Below are 21,599 nucleotides of genomic sequence, written 5' to 3' on the forward strand. Positions count from 1 at the left end.
TCGGATGGTACAGGCATTAAACTCCCGACATAATATAAAGAGATTAATACAAAAAAAAACATTTAAAAAACAATCTTTTAACTTTGCATGTGGGCACGGCTTCATCAATCATTGAAAAATTTGTGAAAATCGTCGTTTACCGAAGGAAAATCTGTTTTATGGCACACTTCCCGCCAAAATGAAGAGTTGTTAGCCCTTTGATAAGGAAGTCGAAAATTCTTTCTTCAAGTGACGCAATTGTAATATCCAAACAAGACGTGGAATTTTTAAACATTTTATTATGTCGGTAAGCTTTGGCTTATGTGTTGGTGATGCTTGTGGTGTTAACAAATTAGAGATTCGGCGTTCTAGACTCTGTTGTACAAACAGGTAGGGGCCTATTTGTTAGATGAATGATTTAGTTAAACTGCACTCCCCTGATTAAAAAATCAAAATGGCTGCCTAAGAAAACAGTGATACCAGACTTGTATGAAAAGATTAGCAGGCATTCGTCCTTTAGAAAAATTGATACGCTATGCTTTTATGTCAAAATCACATTCATGTTCTTTGTAAAAGTCTATAGTACAGGCCTACCCAACTACCAGACTCGGCACCTAAGGATCCTGAATTAACCGGTATATCGGACCACACTACCCGTTTTCAAGGTGTGTGTCAGATCGCATTTCGGAGTATCAGCCAGAGCACCGACAGGATGAGCCCTGGCATGCTCGGCTGTCACCTTGATTGGATAGTAAACGATTGTCGTAAAATCGCTATATGATTTTAAAACCGGGTGCATAATTTTGAAAGCCACCTAGATGAACCTTGGACTGCCACATTAATCTAATACAATGCAAAAAAGCCCTATCAAAAGTGGTTTAAACATTCAAACCGAATGTCGTTAAGTCCCCATATATCCCCATAGAGACAATAAAATAGAGTACTCTAAAGTAAGAGTACAGTTTAAGGTTGTTCAGCCGAGTGTGGGTGAGCCCGCAGTCGTGCTACAAAATTTGTTCTGGGGTATGATACTCCGAAATGCGATTTGACACACACCTTGAAAACGGGTAGTGTGGTCCGATATACCAGTTAATTCAGGATCCTTAGGTGCCGAGTCTGGTAGTTGGGTAGGCCTGTAGTACTTACACCTATTAATAGTAGTCGTAGATTTCTGGTATTAGAAAACAACATTCACCCTGGGATCACCACACTTCAAACATGTTTATGACCAATTGTGAAAAACATGAGAGTGGATTCAATAAAACAAACCAATGGGTGATCTGAATGGCTTACATTAATATTTCAATTGCCCGCAAAGTTTTTTTTTAATATTGTCTACACATGTTAACGAACATATGCAATGTATAGACATCAAATGATAATGAGGAGAGGCTATGCATATTTTCGACGCGTGGATTCAAATAAAGTCATCAATTGTACAATAAATGTCTTCTCCATGATCGCCGTCATCATATATTGTATCATAAGTGTCCATGTTATAGTCTGCTTCACTGATACTTGGGACCGAATGTGGAATGTCGTCTGCTTCTTTGGTGCTAGGGACCGGTTGTGGAATATCGCTTCGTACCGTTGAAGATTTCCGAGATTGGACCTGTCTTCTCTTGTAAACGCACAACAACGCTACCACGACCGTAACGGTGATCAACAAAGCGAAGAACACTACAGCCATCACGACTGTTGGCGTACTGTTTCCTCTTTCAGTTTTCTTAATATTGGCATTGGCGTTTCCACACGTTCCTCCCTCTTCATATGCCAAATGCTTCAAAAACGACACATTACAACGGCAATCCAAGCTATCACCGGGTCCAAAGTTTAGATACAGTGTATTTTTGGAGTTCACACTGATCTGAAATAGTGGACAATTGTCTAAAGATTCTGAGTCCTGACGAGTGGGATCTGACAAATCAAGCTGAGCTAACAATGACATATCGGGCGGTATGCTTATCAATTTGTTCCCAGACAAAAACAGCTTGTCAAGATTTTTTAGACTACGGAAAAAAGAAAAGTTAAGAACACGGATAAAGTTATTGTTTAAATACAGCTTTTTCAAGCCGCTTAAGTAGTTTATTCCTGATGGAACCTCCCTCAATAGGTTGTGCGACATATCAAGATTCTGTAAGACGGTGAGTTTCTCAAAGGTTCGCGGATCTACTGCGGTGATCAAGTTGTTTTTCAGGTACAAACGCTGAAGACCGGTAAGGTATCGAATATCGAATGGCACCTGCGTGAGTCTGTTAAGAACGAAAGACAAGCTATTAAGACGCTGAAGATTTTGCAATAATCCAGGCTCTACATTGCTTATCTGATTTATGGGGAGAGAAAGGTGTGCGAGATTAACCAATTTTCTCATCTCTGGCGGCACTTTTTCAAGGGAGGTGTTGAACAATAACAACCATGTAAGACTTGTCAAGGCACCCAAGGCCGTGGTGTTTTCAAGTTTGGCTCCGGTTATATCCAACCGCACACCGAGACTCAGGATGTCCCTCTTGGTATCGAATCTTGGGATCGTCCGTAGATTGTCGCATTCCAATTGGAACCCCGGTATTCCGTCTACTTTAGTGTTGATGCATGTACAGGGAGACTTGCAAGGATCTTGTACCAGGGCCACTGCTACCATCACCTGGACTGCTAAACACAATACAGTACCCTTTAGAACGCCCTGTCCTGTGAAAGCCATGGCAAGAACAGTCTATTAGACGCAGTTTTGCCTGAAAAGTTTTGTTTAAAGATTTTTACTGAATTCTAAAATATGTAATGCTGACCGGCTAAAGGACGTCTCAATTAAGGAATAATGTGTCCCCTTGATTAATACCCTTCTGTTTCTAGCGGTCTGTTACGTTTCCAGCTGAAACTTGCAGCCAACTCTTTGCAACAGTGGATCGACAAAAAAGAAGATTAAATGTCAACAATGAGACATCAGGCATAATTTATGTGTAACATTTGAAACAAATTTGAATCAAACAAATACAAAAATAAATGAATAAATAAATAAATAAAAACAATTGTAACGAGCGCATTTAAAAGCACGGTAAATCTACATGTATTTTATATGTCACTCTAATACTTACCGACAGCACATTCTGTTGCAATGGTGCCTCTATTACTGCGTCCAAAAACAGCTTTGGCAACTCGACCATGATACTAATGTTATTATTTAGTGTAACACGATCAAGATAAAGTACATGTAACACTGAAGGCAATTACTAGTCGTTTGCCATATATCATAATACCTACTCGTATTTCATTTCCTTTGACGTTAACGTCTCAAAAAAAATCGGAAATAGGCTTTAGAGTTAATTGAACCTGAAAAACATTTGATACATTCGATACGGTGGATAATATATGTGTTGCACCTGATCCTTCTATCATTTCATGGCATAGAAATACACACATGATGACAAGGAACATACATTTAGGAATTAGTACAAAATTAGATATACTTCCATGTACTCTATGATATCATTCAACGTAAAGTAATGTAAAGCCATTATTGGTTGGTAATGGTAATAAATCAGTGTACTGAGCTGCGGACAGGGTGATGCAAAAGATAATTTAAAAATAAAAAAAATAAAACGATTTCCAAACCCTCAGGAGACAGCAACAAAAAAAATGAGATTGCACACAAACTATTGGTGCTACAGACAACTGTAAAATATATAATTACAAAAACTAAGAACATTATACATACCGTCGTCACTGAAAAAGTTCGGCAATCACGAAGTTAATGTGAGATGTTTAACAAAAGCTGATGCGTTGTATATAATGTTTTAAAACTCTGCATGTTTGAAGAATTGTGTAAACGTATCCACAAAACTATTACGAATCAATTTATACAAAATATGAATTCACGAAAGTGAATCACCCTAGCTTCCCCAGCTGTTCGGGGAGGCGTGTCATTCAGTTAATCTGATTGTATTCAACGAGAGACCCCGTGGAGTTGAATCGATCTACGTAAAACGATAGTTTCATGGGAACGCACCCCAAGACCACTTAACTGGGACAGATGAGTATCTAATGTTGGCGTTAATTTGCGATATTGATATTGGAGCGTTCCACTAAGAATCGTTCTCAACCAGAGAAAATTTTATCAGCGAAGGGTTATTATACCTTTTTGAGGCTTCAGTTAAAATTAATAATAATAATAATAATAATAATAATAAACAAATGGTAATTTGATATAAATGGTGAAACACTTTACATGGTGTACAATAATCTGACCGTATTTCAGACCTTATCTGTTCCTCATTCTTTTGCGGGCAACAGCAACTTTACGTTCATTTATTGACAAGGACTACAAAGACCATTCCGTAACACTCATTTGTTCTAATGAGCATAAGTAAGGGAGGCGTCCGAGAGAGATTCAAGTCAGCTTTGGAGCCGTCGTGTTGACCTGTTGCTCTTTTTTGCTCTGTCCAAAGGCTGTGCAAAACTTTTGAAACGTTCCTTTTCTCGGATCATGAGTTAAATCTAGGTAAATATTTTTAGGTGCATACAGAGATTTTAAATGTTCTCGCCATAAGGTCACGTTGTCAACAATAGTTTGGAATGTGATCAAGACTATGCGTAACGGGCAAAGAATCTCAGAAAATAGATCAATTAATAATTTCCCATTTTCAAGTGTTTTTCTTATTCAAGGTCCTTTGCATTTAATTTCTTGTGCACTTGATTTTGATGTTGCTGCTACATCTACACTTGTAGCTAAATACAGCGTTTGAGTAAAATTGCAACATTGGTTATCATCATGTCTATACCAAAGTTGCCAGGGTTTAATCACCAAGAGAAATTAGATGCGGCATCTCTGGATTTTAGAATCTGACAAATTGTATCGTTTTGTTTTTCAAAAGTTAATTTCACAAATAAAAAAAACAAGTGAAATCGGCGTGAACATCACCCCAAGTGATTGTGCCGTACCCAACTGACATGAAATGCTCTATCCCTTTCCAGTTATCTGGACTTGAATCCCAATTTGTGTATGAAAAGGGCGCCATGTTGTGAAACCACACCCACTGGCCTTCCCTGAAGTAATCCGTTCCATCAGTCCAGTAGAAGGCTGTCTTTGCCAGGTATTCTAGAAAATATACAAATTACCGTCAGCATATACGGGTTTCTAGTTAGAAACCTAAAATTTTATTTAATTATGGGCTTGGCTGCTATGAGAGTGCGTAGCATTCCTGGAGAGGGGCTGTTAAATGAAAATATCCAGGAAACAATAACTGGAGGAGGTGGTTCTGTACATGTTTGGGGGGCCATTTGCAGCAACGGTATTTGCCCATTGCTTCCTCTGGATGAAAACCTTAAGGCTGCCAGATACAGAGACATTCTCCAGCAGAACCTGGAGCTGTTCGCAAGAGGAATATACAGAGACAATTTGAGATTGCAACATGACAATCCAACTACCCACACAGGCCGCTTAATTGCAGACTATATCCGAAAAAACAACATTCAGCTGATACCACAGCCAGCAAGAAGCCCAGATGCAAACCCAATTGAGCACATGTGGGATTAACTTGGTCGTGCTATTCAGAGGAGATGAACTGCGAGATGCCCTTCAAGATGAATGGACCAGAATTTCTCGCCAAAGAGCTGTAACTCTAGTTCACAGTATGCCACGCCGTCTGGCGGCCATTATCCAAGCTCGGGGTGGGCATACCCACTATTTAGATTAATAATGAACTCTGAAGATGTTTCTTGACAATTTCCCCTAATTTCATATTAATTGTCAATCACAGTATAAATTTATGTTTAATTTTTCACTTGGTACTGTTATGCAAAAAAGTACCCCTTTTTGGGGGCATGAGAAAAAAATACCCTAAATAAATTAACGCTTTTTTCACATTTGCATTGTTTGTTTCTTCTTGACTTTACCAATCCTCCAGCTTCACATATTTAACAATATAAACAGTATTAATTTGATTATATCAATAATAATGAAAGAAACAGGGCGATATGCCTCCCAAAATTTCCGTGTACCAACCATTTTGGGCAATAGTGTACATGTAAAGGTCTATAGATACAGAAAACGTATGACGAAAATTAAATGTATTGATTTTATCTTAACCTCAATACAGGTAAGTGAAGAAGAAAATAGTAGGGAAAATACATCAAACCTGCTCTGGAATTAAGGGTGTTTCGTATAAATGTTTGCTCCGCTTCTGTTTCTATGGCAAGCAGATGGGCGCCTATCAAGGAGCAATTAGCAGCGGCCTGCCACCACGTTGCTTTGCGTGTGACCACCAAGTAGCAAGCTCGTATGGCACTGTTCCGGATGTAACCCTTAGGGCAAACAGCTATAAATTGAAGATATATATCATAAAACATGACCTTTGATCTGTACTGTATATATTTTAAAAGCTGAGTGACAAAAGTGATTCGTTCTTCGGAAGATTCTAGATTATGAAAATCAGATGCTGTCTGCGGTTTCACAAACATTTACCTTATGACACATCATGTTAAACATGTAGCTAAAATCTATTAAGAGACACATATACATACTTGACGTATGAAAACGAACCGCATCAATCTTCAGTTTTTGTATCTCTTGCTCCAGCTGTGTGAGTTTCAAAGCTGCACCGTTTACCACAGACCTCAATAAAACAAAATCCCTGTTGGCTGCCGTGAAGTCGTCTTTGTTTTTAGTGACCTTGACCTCCATATCAAGTAGAGCTTTTTCGGTTTTATTAAGAAGTCCATAATTGTTCGAAATCCTTTCTTCGAGTGACGCAATCGTAATTCCCAAGTGGGACGTGTCATTCCTTAGTACATTTGATGTACGGGTAATAGATTCAACTTTGGCATTAAGGTTGGTGACGCTTGCGTTGTTTACAAGGACTTGGCGTTCTAGATCATGTTGTTTTAAACTTAACTGTTGGACAAATCTCCCCTGTGTAATGTAGCTACTCTGTAGCTCGGTAGTCGAGCGGAGGAAACGGTATTCCAGTTCTTTTAACTGTGAGCATGTTGTCTTGTTCTCACACTAAAACAAAGACAGTTATATGGACATAAAGTATTGTATACGTGAATTTAAGACTATAGCTCTTTTTTTCTCCCTCTCACACACACACACTCTCTCTCTCTCTCTCTCTCTCTCTCTCTCTCTCTTTTAAAGCGTAGAAAAAATTTTAACATATTAAATTAGAAAATATAGTACAAGTAGTATGCATAAAGATGACATTCCATGACGTTGCATTTACGATGTATGGGCCTACAATGTCTTGTAATGGATTTCATCATATCAAAGTTGCATTTGCATTCAACAATTATACCATATTATTATTATTATTATTATTATTATTATTATTATTATTACCTTCATTTGACCCATCTCATGTTTAGCTAAAGGCGGAATCTGAGCGAAGGAAACGCGCAAGAAGAACAAAAACGGCAGCCACACGACATCCATCTTTGATATAAGTTTACGCCTACCAGCCTTTGCACTATCTCAAGTCCTATAAAGTAGGTCTTCAGGAGACTGGATGGTTATCTGTTTGCCTGTGATAAAATATTATTGTAAACAGGGGAGCGGGGGGTTTCATCTGCATCCACAGTGCAATTTTTTTAATTACTTTTATCTTCATTTTTTCTTAATTTAAAAGATGTTTGACACCACATAAAAGGAGATAATGTGTAAAATCAGTTTACATTGTCTTCTTGGTAAATATTTTAAGAAATGTCAATTAAGCTATCATTCTTAAGGCAAGATTTTCCTTAACCTTCCCTGATCATTTTCTTTCACGCCTTCAGCAATGAGGCGAACACATCAACACTTCAAATGATAATCAAAAATCAACAAAAAGAACCATTATTGTTGCTATATTATTGCTATATACTACAGGAGTTTTGTCGACAAATTTAACGTCCTAATTGCTACACTTACTAGCCCCACCCTTCCCCAACTCCACCCCCTCTCCGTCCTTCTCTCTCCAAAACACATTCAACTCCCCTTCCCTATCCCCGAAACACACTCATAGGCGATGAAAAATCTCAACTAACACAATCCAATCAATTTGTCCATAATAAAGCTGGCCATGTACCAGTTGGGTAAGTCTCATTGCTATGTGTGACAAATATCAAGCAAGCCAAACAGAATTCGCGTTGAAAGAATTAGTGTTTCTTCTATAATCAACCCAGCAAAAATAGTCAATATTTTACTAGGTGTAATACAGGTTTTATACCGATGGAATTAACGAAAGATAATAAATTTCTGATAACAGAAATCGATGCTACAGAAATGCGACTTTGCAATGGAATTGGACTATAAGAGACTTGGTATAAAGAATTTCAAGAAATCAATAGTTTCTGAAATCGTATGTACATTATCTGAACAGTGAGAGAGTAGAGGAGAGACAAAAAAGAGAGGCGTCACAGTGTACATTTTAATTAGGTGCTCCAACAGAAAAAATAAGCGTGCAGATGCAACATTTATTAATTTCTTTGAATCCCAGCGGAAGCAAAGAGGGACATAAATCAAAAATACATCAAAATAAAGATGTCACTAAGGTTAAGTTTTACATGTATATCAACTTGACTCAATACATGAGTTTTGCTCTAAAACAGCAGAGAAAGACGTACATGTATATTCACAGTTATAAACGATATTATTCAAACATTAACACCTTTAAACTATATTAGGTATATTCAGAACCTACTTATGTATAGTTGTAAAAGAAATCCGGTTATTGTTCCCATGCAGTCCAAAGACAGTTAAATTGAAAGGTCTCTGTACAGAAAACAGTTGTGAAATGAAGCCGTAAGCTTAAACAAGTATTCTGACAGTCACATTATAGTCCATTAACTTTGGACTTGGATCTGGTTTTGCGAAAGGCAAAATATTTGAGTACGCTGCACTGCGCATGCGTTAGTCTCGGTCCGAGTGTGTTACTTTGCGGTGCAGGTAGGGTATCCACTTGTTGCTCCATCCATAATGGAGTCTCCACAGCGAAAACGCCCCATTCCGGGAATCCTTACCATATGGTTCAAGTCGCAGCACGTGTTGCATCTATATACGTTAGAAAACTTGTGCACCTGAAAATAAAAAGCATTTGATCTGTACAATGCTGTAGCAGGAAATTCGTTCAAATATATATATATATATATATATATATATATATATATATATATATATATATATTAAAGCCCTCTGACAGAATCGTAGGGTCTACAGATTAACTGTTAGTAAAATTAACGGACATATAATGATGGTCAGTATACTATTCTGTCTTACCCGTTGCTGTTTCCTGCAATCCGGTTCTCGTTCACCATTATCATTGACAACAGTTCCACACATAACGACGTACTGACAGTGATTGTTTCCGACCACGCATTTTTCCTTTAAGCAGATGTAGCAATTGTCCTCGCTAATTGTCCTTTTCCTGAGAGAGGGCTTTCCATCTGCAATACATGTATGTAACAATTATGATACCAAAAAATACGAAGCGTAGTGTAAAATGACATCGGCATCGGCGATTACAGATATCATTTCGCTTCCTTCAAAGAAGGCCACTTAAAAATATAGGACTCATGTAGGTATATTCTTGTTTTAATGTAGTTTATATGATTCCACCTGCTATCAAGACAGAGGGTCTCTTTTGCGAAACAAAAACCTTTGCCTACAGAATTGCCATGACTGGAGTGTCTGGGGAGTGTGTAACATGTCACAGAGCTTTGGTGCAGTGCTGTTGGGGTGGGTTCTGTCAGTTTTCGCGGAGATTTGCATATTAGTGACTGTGTCTACCGATTACTGAGACCATGCTGCGACCTACAGATATGGTAATACGTCACCAAATGGTTGCATATGCAGATAGGGGCGTAGAATAAATCGAGATAACCAGACGTTTGGGTGTGGATAGGAAAACTATGAAAAGAATCTTGAGGAGAAGGGTTGTGACAGGAAATGTGACACCTGCTAAATTTTCAGCTCCGTTACTTTACTTACCGTCCGAGTCAAAACTAAATGTTTCCAACATTGGTTTCACTCTTGACATAGACATTCCGGAACATCGTTCGACAAGATCAGGGGGAAGAACGGCATCCGCTTCAACTTCCCCGCCATCTATGACATAGGAGTCGGTCTCAATACCGCTTACAGCCTTTTCCTATATAGATATAAAGCCACCATACGACTAAGGGCTATAGATGCAATTGGTATTCGGTAGATTATTTTACCTAACACAATTTGTATATTTATCTAAATATTTGAACCAAGGTTGAAGTTAGCACTTAATAAATTAACGGTATATCTTATTAAAAAGGCAGACAGTTAGATGTAATGTGTGAAATAATACCTGCTCGCCTGTGCTCTGAAAAGCTGCAACGGTCGTCTTTGGATCTTGTGACTCGCGGTCGTCCAAAGGAGCCACATAACATTTTCCTGCTTGTGGAAAAATCATCAGAGTCAGATTCTAGAAAGAAAGTGATAGTTTTAATGGATTTTAAATTTACCGCCTTTATTTTATCAAGTGTACATTGTAAAGCACATGCCAAACATGTCCTGTATATTAAATGCAAACAACTGTGATAAACATTTTTGGTTATAAACAGATAACAATAGAAATCATCGGTTAAAAACCAAATTGCACGAAGCTGAAATTATGAAAGCCATGTGGCCTTAAGTAACATACATGTGCAACTTACATTTTTGAAATCGTACACAAACACAGATTCGTCTATGTCATTGTGCTGTGGAATGGAGTAGCTGACCAGTCCTCGCTCTTCGTCCACATCCACTTTTTCTTCAACCAGGGTTCCCATTTCATGGGCATGGACATTGTAGTGCTGGAAATACGAAAAAATATATGATCTACAAACGAAGTGGTTGAGATCGCTTCTGCCAAATTATACACTTGCACTAGTGTACTGAACAGCTGCTTTAACATAACAAAATCAACCCCAAAATATACCATTAAAAATGAATGTTGAATTTTCAATATTATATGCCATAATGTCAAAAATGCGTTTCATCGTCGTCAATGCTGAGACCAAGCAAGACACGTGATCGGTGGAGCGATATCAAATCTCTTTATATCTATCTATATCGGTAAAATTGTCTTTTTTTTTCATTTATTCCTTTTATAAATTTCTCTGTGCAGGTCTCTTTTTAAAAACGTTATGTAGACATTGATAAATAAAGTAAAATAAATTGCCTACGTGTAGGCCTATCTCTCCAGCATCCCGCTTGGTTTTCTCCACTCTCATAGTTTTTTCAGGGTGTGGAAGGGCACGGGCCATGCAGATGCACGAGATAATAACAATCAGCGTATTCATCATGTACCAACCTACGTAAAATGTATTCAAAGATATTATCAAAATGTCACTAATATGATCCTTTAATCACCAGAAAACTGTGTCCCTTTTACAAGCAACAGTTTGGATCGACTTTAACAAAGTTACAGCAGTGCCTTAGAATTATGCGTTGCAATAATTGATATATTAGAACCGTAGCCAGCGATTTCAAAGGGGGGGGGGTCTTTTTCGGAAAAAAAGAAACTTTTTTCCACGAAACCTTCATGCACCTTTCCGTTGCCACAGAAATGGCAGTCCTAAAAATGGAAATATGGGTCCCACATGATTAATACAGGTAAGGGCAAGTCGGAGTATTACGGGGTTAGTACAATGTATATGGGATTATATGCCACTTGTGCAAAGTAATGAAGAAAGAACAACAGTTCCTGGCGGACGAACATTCCTGTCACACACACAAAAAGGGCGGTATGATCGAAACACCCCTCCCTCCACGAACCCCCTGGCTACGGACTCGACACGTGTGCATGAGTAAGGATTTTAAAAAATAGGTACCTTTCCATTACAGTGATGTTAACTCTTACCTTGATTCTGTTCTGCGAGAACTTCCGAGTCGGCAATGCTTCTGAAAGCACGGTAATCCGGGCAATTTATAGCCACTGCCACTTCCTTGTCGCCTTCTCATTACTTAATGTCATTATACAGGTATTATGCCAATAGTAAAAGATTAATAAACTCTTAACTGATGTTTTGATGCATTCTTTTGATCTTTTTTTACAGATTTCTAGGCATGCATTTCGAATGCTTTTCGCCAATTAAGAATTGTAATGAAATGATTTAGGCAAAAGATTTGCTCCTATAGATAACTAGGACCCCATTCACATAGACTGGGTTCCCATACTTAAATCGATCCATCTGGATCGACCTAACTCCCTGGGGGTTCTCGCTAAATTGCTATCAGCTCAAGAGGCTTACATGTCTGTCACGCACACCGAATCAGTTAGGGGTAAAGATAATATTTACCCCCTAACAGTTTTACTAGGCGTGACAGACGTTTAAGTCGATTAGTTTGATAGCAATTTATTGAGACTCCCCAGGGAGATAGATCGATCCAAATATCTGTGGGAATGGTCCCCTAGACACACCATCGGTCTACGTGGATCTCCCGCTTAGTACAATCAGCTTAACTGAATGACACACCTGTTTTTTCCACCGTGCTCGTGTAACACAAGCTTTTCTATATTCTACCTAAGCTGATGGGACTTAGACCCCATTCCCATATATATATATATATATATATATATATATATATATATATATATATATATATGTTCAAACAATGACACAAGTAGCAATATGTAAGAGAAAAAGGCCAGAAAAGGCATGTTGCTCTGCTCCCCCCCCCTCCCTCCCCCCAAGATAGGATAGATGGATTATCTCTTGTTCGAAAGGGTTGCCAACTCTCCAATTTCGTGTGTTTTTCTTTTACACATTATCAGATAACTGCTGCTAATTAGTATTTCAAATAATGCTAGGTTTATCTTTTACAATTTAATGATTGAACATTTTTTTGTACTTTACAGAACATTATAATAGGGTATTTTTCTCTTCACTTTTAATACCATTTTAATATCATTACTTTTCAAATTTTCAATTTGAAATAACCATTTTAGTTGTAGTGTCATATTTAATAGATTCGAAACTCAAAATTATTACGTTGTTATTATTATTATGTACAAGGTCATGGTTATTTATGTACCAGTACAGAAATAAATTGAAATTAAATTGAATTATTATCATTATCACTTAAAATAACTTAAGGTACAGAATTAAATGAGGGTGAATAACAGTCTAGATATCATTAGTATTTGGTATGCCATCAGTTTATTCATTTTTTCCAAATTGAATCTAAAATATTTGAAGTGAAACAAATTTATTCATTTGATAAATGAAATAAAACAGAATACTTTTGATCCGTGTTATTCAAGCAACCATTCTGGTATACGTAGCAAACAAAGGCAAATGAAATCTCTTTCCAAAATTAAATCTGAATTATTTAAAAGGAAACAAAGGAAAAAATAAACCTGAAATAAGGTAGAATGTTTTTTCTCTAGGCTCATACGACGTATTTATTAATTCAATAGCTACACAACAAAATAATAATCTATACCTGCATTAATTAGGAAAATGATGGCAGCCAAAAAAGATTTGCTTTGTACATGTGTTAAATTTGCACATTTGTGGTAAGCAATCTAAAACACACCTGGTACAAATACAGTTTTATTTATTTATTCATCTTCAAACAAACAACTGATAATACACTTTTAGAGGTTATAGTCTCTAAAAATTTTGAAACGCTTCTGGTATAGCTAAGACTCTCTTATCAGCGACTAATCCAACTCCCTCATCTAACTTCTGTTAATTCGAATAACTGTCATATTCTGATTCTCCCCTCCTATAAATTCGAGGTTGCCGTCTGCACACTACTGACGGAAATTCCCCGCTTCTTCGCGACAGAAAAAAATCTTCCACAAAGTTTTTTTTCCCTGCGTGATTCCCCTCTACCGACAGCGCGGAAGTACAGCGAACACGTCCACGTCACCAGAGACAGCCTTGCACCCACTGGCCGTACTTTTAAACCCGCTGCCGGAATGGTAGTCCTAGTAATGGAAGTCCGGGCTCCCATATGAATTGATTAGTACAGGTTAGGGTTAGTCAGTGTGTTGGGGTTAGTAAACGGGACGAATGTCACCTGTACAAAGCAATGGGAAGCGGACTACGGTTTTTTGTGGACTTCCATTCATGTCACACATCGGAACACTTAAAAAACCAATAGCAATAAAAAGTATCCAGGCAGAGCAAGCAACCGTACCCTGTATGTCTATCCAAATTTCCTTCAAAGATTCAGATGTTTACTGGAAGACAAATCAAACTTTCGGAAATATTTAATGTGCGGAAATTATATAAAAATATTTGTAAAGAACTGCGAAATTTAGAGAACTGCGCGATTATACAGTGTCTTTATATGATTTCGCTCCTTCTCTGCCATCTTTTTAAAGGATGTCTTCCACAAAACTCATCAAAGACACATTAAATGAAATAACACAGAACAGGAACGGATCCAGGGATGCGAAGCCGATCCTCACCCCCCCTCCCCCACTTTGGTATTTCAGAGGGCGAACGATGAACGGTTTAGAACTATGATTCAGCTAGTCAGAATTATAATTTCAAGATGGGACCATTGGTGTGATTTTTTTCAGAAATCGAAGGGTGGGAGGGGGTCAGGACCCCTCTGTAACCCCCCAAAACCCGCCACTGCAGTACCCTCTACCAGGGTGGCAGTTTATACAGGAAAAACGGGAAAATCCAGAGATAGTTAAATGACCGTCTATTTATCTAAAGACATATCTGTGAATATCCTGTGAAAAGCCAATCTGTGGCACTGGCAGCCATCCATGGCGCCATTCTTATTCAAGTAATAATTCTTGAAAATGAAGCATTTATATATCCATTAACACAGTGAATAATTTTCCAGAATTGCTTCTGAATTATTCAAAGGAAAACAAATGGATTAGTTCTGTACATGAGATAAAACAGAATACCATGATGTAGGCTTCTTCACCGTATTTAATAGCTAAATAGAACATTAAAGTTATAAGGTACACTTCTTGAGGAAATGATGACATCCAAGATAAATTTGATAGGCTCTGCTTTCTTTTTAATCTTTCCCTTTCAAGTACGAAATCTCAAATATAACAGGCATAAATAGTTAATTTTTATAAGCAATCATTTCCGTCGCGTACAGGCTCTACATGCACATTCAGGAGGTTTTATTCCATGAATGTATCATGCCTATCCAATTTTTTAGCTAAGATTCAACTGTTTTCTGAAAAGCAATTCGATCTTTTGAATACATATTTATGTGGAAAAATCTTTTCAAAAATTGGTAAAAAGCCTATGGAACTTTTATACATAATTCGTTTAAAAACATCTTTATGACAACACCCTTACCAGTGGCGGATTTAGGGGGGATCGGGGAAGTCCTGACTCCCCCCCCCCCCCCCCCGCCTTCGGTTTCTGAAAAAAGTCACACTAATATTCCTCTATTAAAATTAGAATTTTGACTGAACCATAATTCTAAACCGTACCAAATGGCACCGTTTGCCCTCCAAAACATCAATTTTTTGGACCCTCTCTGGACCCCACGCAGGGGGGGGGGGGGAAGGGTCGGCTTGATATCCAACGCCTTTAATTGCTAAAAAAACGGTCCCCCCTTCAAACAATCCTGGATCCGCCCCTGTCATATCACCTGTAAAACCCTCATTAACTGACAAAAATGATATTCTCTCGGCGGTATTATTTGCTAAATATGTTTTTCTCAAAACTCTCATCGTCGCAATTGTTTGAATGGAAGGCGCATCAGCTTTTACACATTCGAACGATTTTTATTGACTCCATCTTCTTGAGGATTTGCTTAAATTAAAACCGCCCCAGTGTGGACAGCCTTTGACCCCATTATGCTCTTTAACGTCATAGGTGAGGCCAAACTAAATTTCAGCATAAAACAAAGCCATAGTAAAAAGGTAATCTGTCTATGAGTACTCCGTGTCACCTTCTCTAGTAAGGCCTCGTATATCAGAGAAGCTTCTGCGGCTCCGCGGTAACTCCGCTGTCTTGCACACAGTTAGACGCTTATACCAGTCCTACCATATTCCGTGTAATTTCATTTTTGCGAGAAATACTTTCTAAAAATTGCGTTTGATTACTGTAAGAGGAAACAGGTAGGAACGGAGGCACGGCTGCAAAAATAATCCAAAAGCCATGGTAACGCAAAGTCACGAGCTCGAGTCCCAGATGACGCATGCTAGTCAGCCACAACAACGAACTGGCCCCGGAATCGGGAGTCGCCAAAAAGAATGTAGGCTCTCGTGGTTCCCGACAACAAATAACCTTTTACATAAAAAACCGGTATAGTTAAGAACAGCACAGTTTAGGTTGGACGCCTGGTACTTTTAGGACTCGATACACTCTGGGTGTTGACGCTCTCGCCTCCCTGGGGAGGATTCAGCCCAGCTGTCGTATGAGGCTCTGAAAGCTAGCAAACGACTGCCAGCCCATCAACTTTACCCCTGTTTCAACCCCTAAATGCTGAGTGCCATGCGGGGAGAGATCTAGAGCGGGGGCACCGTTTATAAAGCACTGAGTTGCATCTATTGCTTTAAGATGCTATCCCTTAATTTTGACAAATGAGCCACTTTGTTATAGAGTCACAAAAACATATCTCCGTGCTTCTAAACAACAGGAGACAAGCTTGTGGAGAACTTGTGAAAAGGGGTAAAACACCTGTTTTACACGTTTAGTTCTCTCAAATTGTACCGGCCCAGTTAAATGTACCGCTCAATGTACACAGAGCCTCTGCAGAGACATGCTTGGCAATGTGTTAGCTGAGATTTTAGACTGACCATGAATGTGTGTCACAAAGAGAGAGAGAGAGAGAGAGAGAGAGAGAGAGAGAGAGAGAGAGAGAGAGAGAGAGAGAGAGAGAGAGAGGGGGGGGGGGGAGAGAGCGCGTGTGTGAGAGAGAGTGAGAGACGAAAGACAAGGACTTATGGTTGGTCGAATTTATCGCCAACCCCTCCCAACTTGTCCCAACCAATTCAGCTAACTCGGCAAGGAGGTATATAACAATATGCACATGTATAAAACAATATCAAATTGATTTTTAAAGTTCTGCCACAACACTTTCTTTCTTAAATCCACAAATTCATTATTTTAAATCATCCTCGACTGCGTTAAGAGATCGATACTTATTGAAATCTGAATGCTATATACTAAGCAATGTTTAACATTATATTGAGGCAGTTGCTGAACAGATCTCCAAAATCAGTTGAAACGGAATTTTCGCCTCAGTTAAAACAATGATATTAAAGGGCAGATCGATAGTTATTGATATCTGGCTGATAACGAAAAACATGGTAAACACGGATAATGAGGCGAGCCTGCCGTAAATTGATCAATACCTGCACGAACAATTAGTTGTATGACGATGTGCTGCAACGTTCTGTTCTGTTTTTGGGGAGAGGAGGAGGAGGAGAATAAATTCAACATTGAAGACGGAAGGAGAAATGGGAATGTGACAATAGGGGAAAAGAAGCATAGTATTAAACGCAGAACAATTTGGCAATTTTTTAAAGTTTTAAATGACCTAAATGGTTGATGGTGGGAGAGGGGGAGTGAAAAGAAGAAGGCTGCCTCTCTTTCTCTCTCTCTCTCTCTGTGTGTGTGTGTGTGTGTGTGTGTGTGTGTTGGTAAACCGCCTTCATGTTTCAACAGCAATAACAATAATAATAACTAGAAAAGCACCTACAGAGAGCAGATATCCGCTAAAACAAACAATCAACAATAACTAACCATGTATTTATATATTATTGATCATCAAAATCTATTCATCTGTTCCTTGGCCAACTTCTGATCTATCCTGAAAATTTTATCAGAATAACTTTCTGTGTAATGTTGCTAACAGACAGACAAACCAACGCAAACTAACGGAACCGAAAACATCCTCAGCGGAGGTTGTATTAAAAACAAGACATATATATATATTGTGCTCTGTCCGTCTGATTGATATTTGCTCGTTACCTTGAACACTTTTCTTTCTTTCATTCTTAAATTACTTTCTTCTTTTTTTTCTTTTTCTCGTTCTGCTGCTTTGTCTTTCCTTCTTTCCTAATTTTTCTTCCCTTTTTTCCTTTATCCCATTCGTTATCCTTTTGTTTTCTCGCCCTTTCCTTCTTTTTTCTTTCTTTCTTTGCCAACTAAGCCAGTTGCTGTACTTCAGATGTAAAATTAATCCACGCGCTGTGCATAATTCATATATACAGACCAACATCGACCTCATTGTTTACCAACCATACAGCTATTGGGAGGTCACATTGAGACTATTTACACCGTGGAAAGATTCACCCGCATCAACTGCCTTCTATCGTGTATTAACAGGACTTCTCTATTGAATTATCTGCCGTGTTAGCGTTTCCCACTCTCATAGCTTTTCAATATTTCCCGGTCCTTGCCCCCTCGTAAATCAATGGCAGCGTTCAGACGTCAGTGTTAACAAAGGCAGGAGGGAACATTAACTACAGAGTGCAGGTGCAACACACAGTTAATGGAGAGATCGAACATCCGGGTCGATTCACGGCGTTAGACGTGCATCTTAAGAGAAGAAGTGGGGATTTTTTTTCCGGGAAGAACGGCTTTTAATCCCCGCGATGCTCTCCGAGGAGAGATTGGGCGCGCCGCGGCGCAAACTGGAGTGTTTTAAACTGACCAAAGGCCGAAAGTGAAACATCTTAAGAGTGACGACGCGCCCTTCTCCCTTAAAATGGAAGGAGAGCCGGGACCAGCGGACGTGACAACGCTAAGGAAGTTCGTCAGAGAGCGTTCTAATTCCTTCCGAGATTGGTGGAGAAGTAAGCGCGCCCCCCACCTGAGAGAGGGGTAAGTAAAACTATTTTGAGCCCAAACCCCCAAGTTCTGCATTCACTTCTACAATGTGCCATGAGCTTTGATGTCATTTCAAGTCGCTTTTTGGTAGCCTAAACACCATGGTTTTATCCCATGAGGTGTAAGCGCTTTCTTTTAACCATTTAACCAAATATTGTAAAACCGTTTGAGAGAGAAAAAAAAACGTCATATGGCTTTGTGGAACCCACATTTTCAAATCATTGCCTACAGCAACGGCTGGGTTTGCCTTATTTCCAATATGGCAGGCATGTTTGCCCCCATGAAAAAATTGATTTCCGTTTTGCGAGAAGTGTGTGATAAACACAGTGGTTAGAAAGAGACCTAAAATTCTAGAATCAATTTGCAGTTAGCACTGTATCGCGAAGGACTGGGTAGTTGAAAATGAAACCCTATAAACACACACACCCCCTCCCACGCGCGCATAATCGCTGTGTAACTTATCCATACAACTTTGTCAAAAGTTAAATTCAATGAGCTGAAAAAAAAAGACAGAAAGTTAAATGAACGGAAGTTAGCTACTGCTTTGTTTAATTTACAAAATGATTTTAAATTTATTTATGTATTCACAGAGACTGTCCGCCCAACATAAACTGTGCATATGTCATCATATCTAGTCGTTTGATGATCTTTGCAAACCTAATTGCCAATGGTTACCTGCACAGTCAAGTTGGTCTATAAGCCGCAGATATCATTTTCTTTTTCTTCTTCTCCTAACCTTTTGCAAACGAGCAATTTCCGCCGCAGGTTGTATTAGGCTGGGTGTTATTGCTGATCTGTATACATGTTGGCTGCAACATTCACTTTTTCTTCCAGTGGAGCTCAGATCTTTGATTTCCCATGTTGTACTTCATCAGCGTATCAGCCAGATCCGAACATTCAATAAATACTTCCACAACTGCAGTTTGCATTTGCGTTAAGAAAACAAAATTTTACTCTTATAAAATAATAATAATAATAATAATAATAATAATAATAATAATAATAATAATAATGAAAAAGCGAAGGTTTGATACCTTACGTGTATAATTTCATATCACAGTGTGTTCAATTCATTATATTCTTTGTTCAATAAATAAGTTCACGTCCCTTACAGAGGGAAGCTGTATCCTATTTTACGGACCAACTCTTATCGGTATGTACTGTACAGTGTATGTTCACTTAGTCGACTAGTATATGTATAGTCTATAGACCTTAGAAATTGATCGTGCGTGGCTCTAAATCGTTGGTTACACGTAGATTAGATGATACTCTCAATATAAAAACACACCCGTTGTCTTTTATTTCAATCATGGTCTTAGTATAGAAAGCAGAAGTGTAGAGTCTCAGCGGTTAGGTTTGTGTCTTTAGTACACGTGCATTTTATGTTTTCTATAATAAATTACGTAAGTACGTGGTAGTGGTCCTTTTACATCGTGCTTTTACTTCTCCTTCTCAGTCCAGTAACCGGCAGTTTCAAATGGGTGCAATTTTTTTGCAGAAAATCTGGACTTTTTATCCCCTTCGTTGGCCTTATCTGAGAAATGTTATAGCTAGAGCTTAAACTGAATTTTGAGTCAGAGCGGGCCTTCTTCTGGTCATAAGGACGGCTAGTTCCAAACCCTTCTCCTCCTGATTACTGACCTCTGCATAATTGAAAATGTACTTTGTAAAGATTAATATTAACATTACAAGAAAAAGGGGAGATTTATAATTGGAAGGAGATATAGATTTTCCAAACCAAATTATGGGTCTGACCCTTTCTAAGAAGACACTAAAAGAATTGTTTATGATGAGAGGCCCCGAAAAATATTTTTCTGCAATTTGACAAAACGGACAAAAGTCAGTGCTACCTGCCCGACATTCTCAATCCGTTCTTGAGTCTCCTGTAATAGCCGAGGACATAGTTATAATTAAGTAAGTCACCTGTATATGTGCACTGACAATTCCATACATGTTTATATAACACATTTATATAGATCAAATAACACGTACATATATATATTAACGTTCACACTGGTTTGGACTGGTACACTAACAATTTTATTTTTATTTTGGAAAATATAAACATACATTAAGATTTAATTGCGCATTGCTTAGATCAATATAGTAGTAGCTTCCATGTACCAGTATAGGCACTTATATTACTATTTCATTTCTGCATAAAGCACATTTAATTACCGCTACATCTTGTTATTAATGGTATAGATTAACTCACGGTTACCTAGGTGTACTAATATTGTCATGTCTGTACATGTATACGTACACAACTATTTTGATTTCATTTAATTTATTCATTGTATACACACGGCCCTGTAGCGGATTCAAAGCATCAGGGGTTGGTTTGTCAACAGTGTGGATATGAAGAACTATTTATCTATTGTGTGATCTTGTTGACATATGGATATCAAATTAAAATGAAAAACAAAAATAATAAATCGAATTATCTGGAATGATTTTGTGTGGAAAATGTCTAATTAATTAACTCGTTTTCTGGCGAGATGGTGTGATACGCTTATCAGTTTCTTTTCTTTTGTGACCCTCTCCCTGTCCCCTCCCCCCTCTCCCCCCTCCCCCCTCCCCTCCCCCCCCCCCCCCCCCCCAGAAAAATGGAAATAAAAGAAATCAAAACGTAAAGCTAGCTAGTTCTTTGAAAAATAGTCAGAATTCTTGTCAATAAACCGTATTAAAGATAGAATAGAGTGACCGAAGACTATTCTTGTTGGGTTATAAAAAATCAGTAGGCCTATGTATAATGTAGGCTACTTGTTTGCCTAGGCCTAACTGCAGTGTTGCGTGATGTCGGAGAACCGTAGGTAGCAAAATGCTAATGCAAACATCAATTTTTGCTCTCTTTGGCAACAAAG

General features: G+C 38.4%; 3 protein-coding genes across 10 annotated transcripts in view; 1 reads left to right on the top strand and 2 right to left on the bottom strand.

Moving 5' to 3' along the window:
• Positions 1 to 6,400: 6,400 nt before the first annotated feature.
• LOC147760466 (uncharacterized) lies at positions 6,401 to 7,411 on the bottom strand. The gene is made up of 2 exons (XM_087018781.1): positions 7,307 to 7,411; positions 6,401 to 6,973 (listed from the first exon to the last, which is right to left on the bottom strand). Exons 1-2 carry the CDS (start codon positions 7,397 to 7,399, stop codon positions 6,401 to 6,403), a joined length of 666 nt encoding a protein of 221 aa, XP_086874907.1. The 5' UTR covers positions 7,400 to 7,411.
• Positions 7,412 to 8,404: 993 nt separating this feature from the next.
• LOC106157379 (uncharacterized) lies at positions 8,405 to 11,935 on the bottom strand. Its single transcript, XM_086993945.1, has 7 exons — positions 11,820 to 11,935; positions 11,143 to 11,270; positions 10,630 to 10,770; positions 10,281 to 10,397; positions 9,932 to 10,091; positions 9,221 to 9,387; positions 8,405 to 9,021 (listed from the first exon to the last, which is right to left on the bottom strand). The coding sequence occupies exons 2-7, from the start codon at positions 11,260 to 11,262 to the stop codon at positions 8,875 to 8,877; spliced, it is 852 nt and encodes a 283-aa protein (XP_086850071.1). The 5' UTR covers positions 11,263 to 11,270; positions 11,820 to 11,935; the 3' UTR covers positions 8,405 to 8,874.
• A 6,278-nt stretch (positions 11,936 to 18,213) lies between these two features.
• Positions 18,214 to 21,599, top strand: part of LOC106157377 (oxidation resistance protein 1) — a 57,502-nt gene continuing 54,116 nt past the window's right edge. The window contains exon 1 of one of the 8 annotated variants that reach the window (XM_087019465.1): positions 18,214 to 18,729. In XM_087019465.1, the coding sequence (XP_086875591.1) occupies positions 18,614 to 18,729 (116 nt within the window). In that variant the 5' untranslated portion in view covers positions 18,214 to 18,613. The remainder of the gene's footprint in view (positions 18,730 to 21,599) is intronic. The other 7 variants (XR_015335739.1, XM_087019467.1, XM_087019460.1 and 4 more) reach the window with 7 other exon arrangements.

The sequence above is a fragment of the Lingula anatina genome, chromosome 8, assembly GCF_051362555.1.
Source record: "Lingula anatina isolate TDL-2025a chromosome 8, LinAna3.0, whole genome shotgun sequence".
Taxonomy (NCBI): domain Eukaryota; kingdom Metazoa; phylum Brachiopoda; class Lingulata; order Lingulida; family Lingulidae; genus Lingula; species Lingula anatina.

Excerpts from the sequence above, each read along its gene's own strand:
- LOC147760466 (XM_087018781.1), bottom strand. The coding sequence starts at position 7,399 with ATGGATGTCGTGTGGCTGCCGTTTTTGTTCTTCTTGCGCGTTTCCTTC. Across the intron at positions 6,974-7,306 it reads ATGAGATGGGTCAAATGAAG|TGTGAGAACAAGACAACATG; the intron begins GTAATAATAATA and ends TCTTTGTTTTAG.
- LOC106157379 (XM_086993945.1), bottom strand. The coding sequence starts at position 11,262 with ATGATGAATACGCTGATTGTTATTATCTCGTGCATCTGCATGGCCCGT. Across the intron at positions 10,771-11,142 it reads CTGGAGAGATAGGCCTACAC|CACTACAATGTCCATGCCCA; the intron begins GTAGGCAATTTA and ends TCGTATTTCCAG. Across the intron at positions 9,388-9,931 it reads ATTTAGTTTTGACTCGGACG|ATGGAAAGCCCTCTCTCAGG; the intron begins GTAAGTAAAGTA and ends CATGTATTGCAG.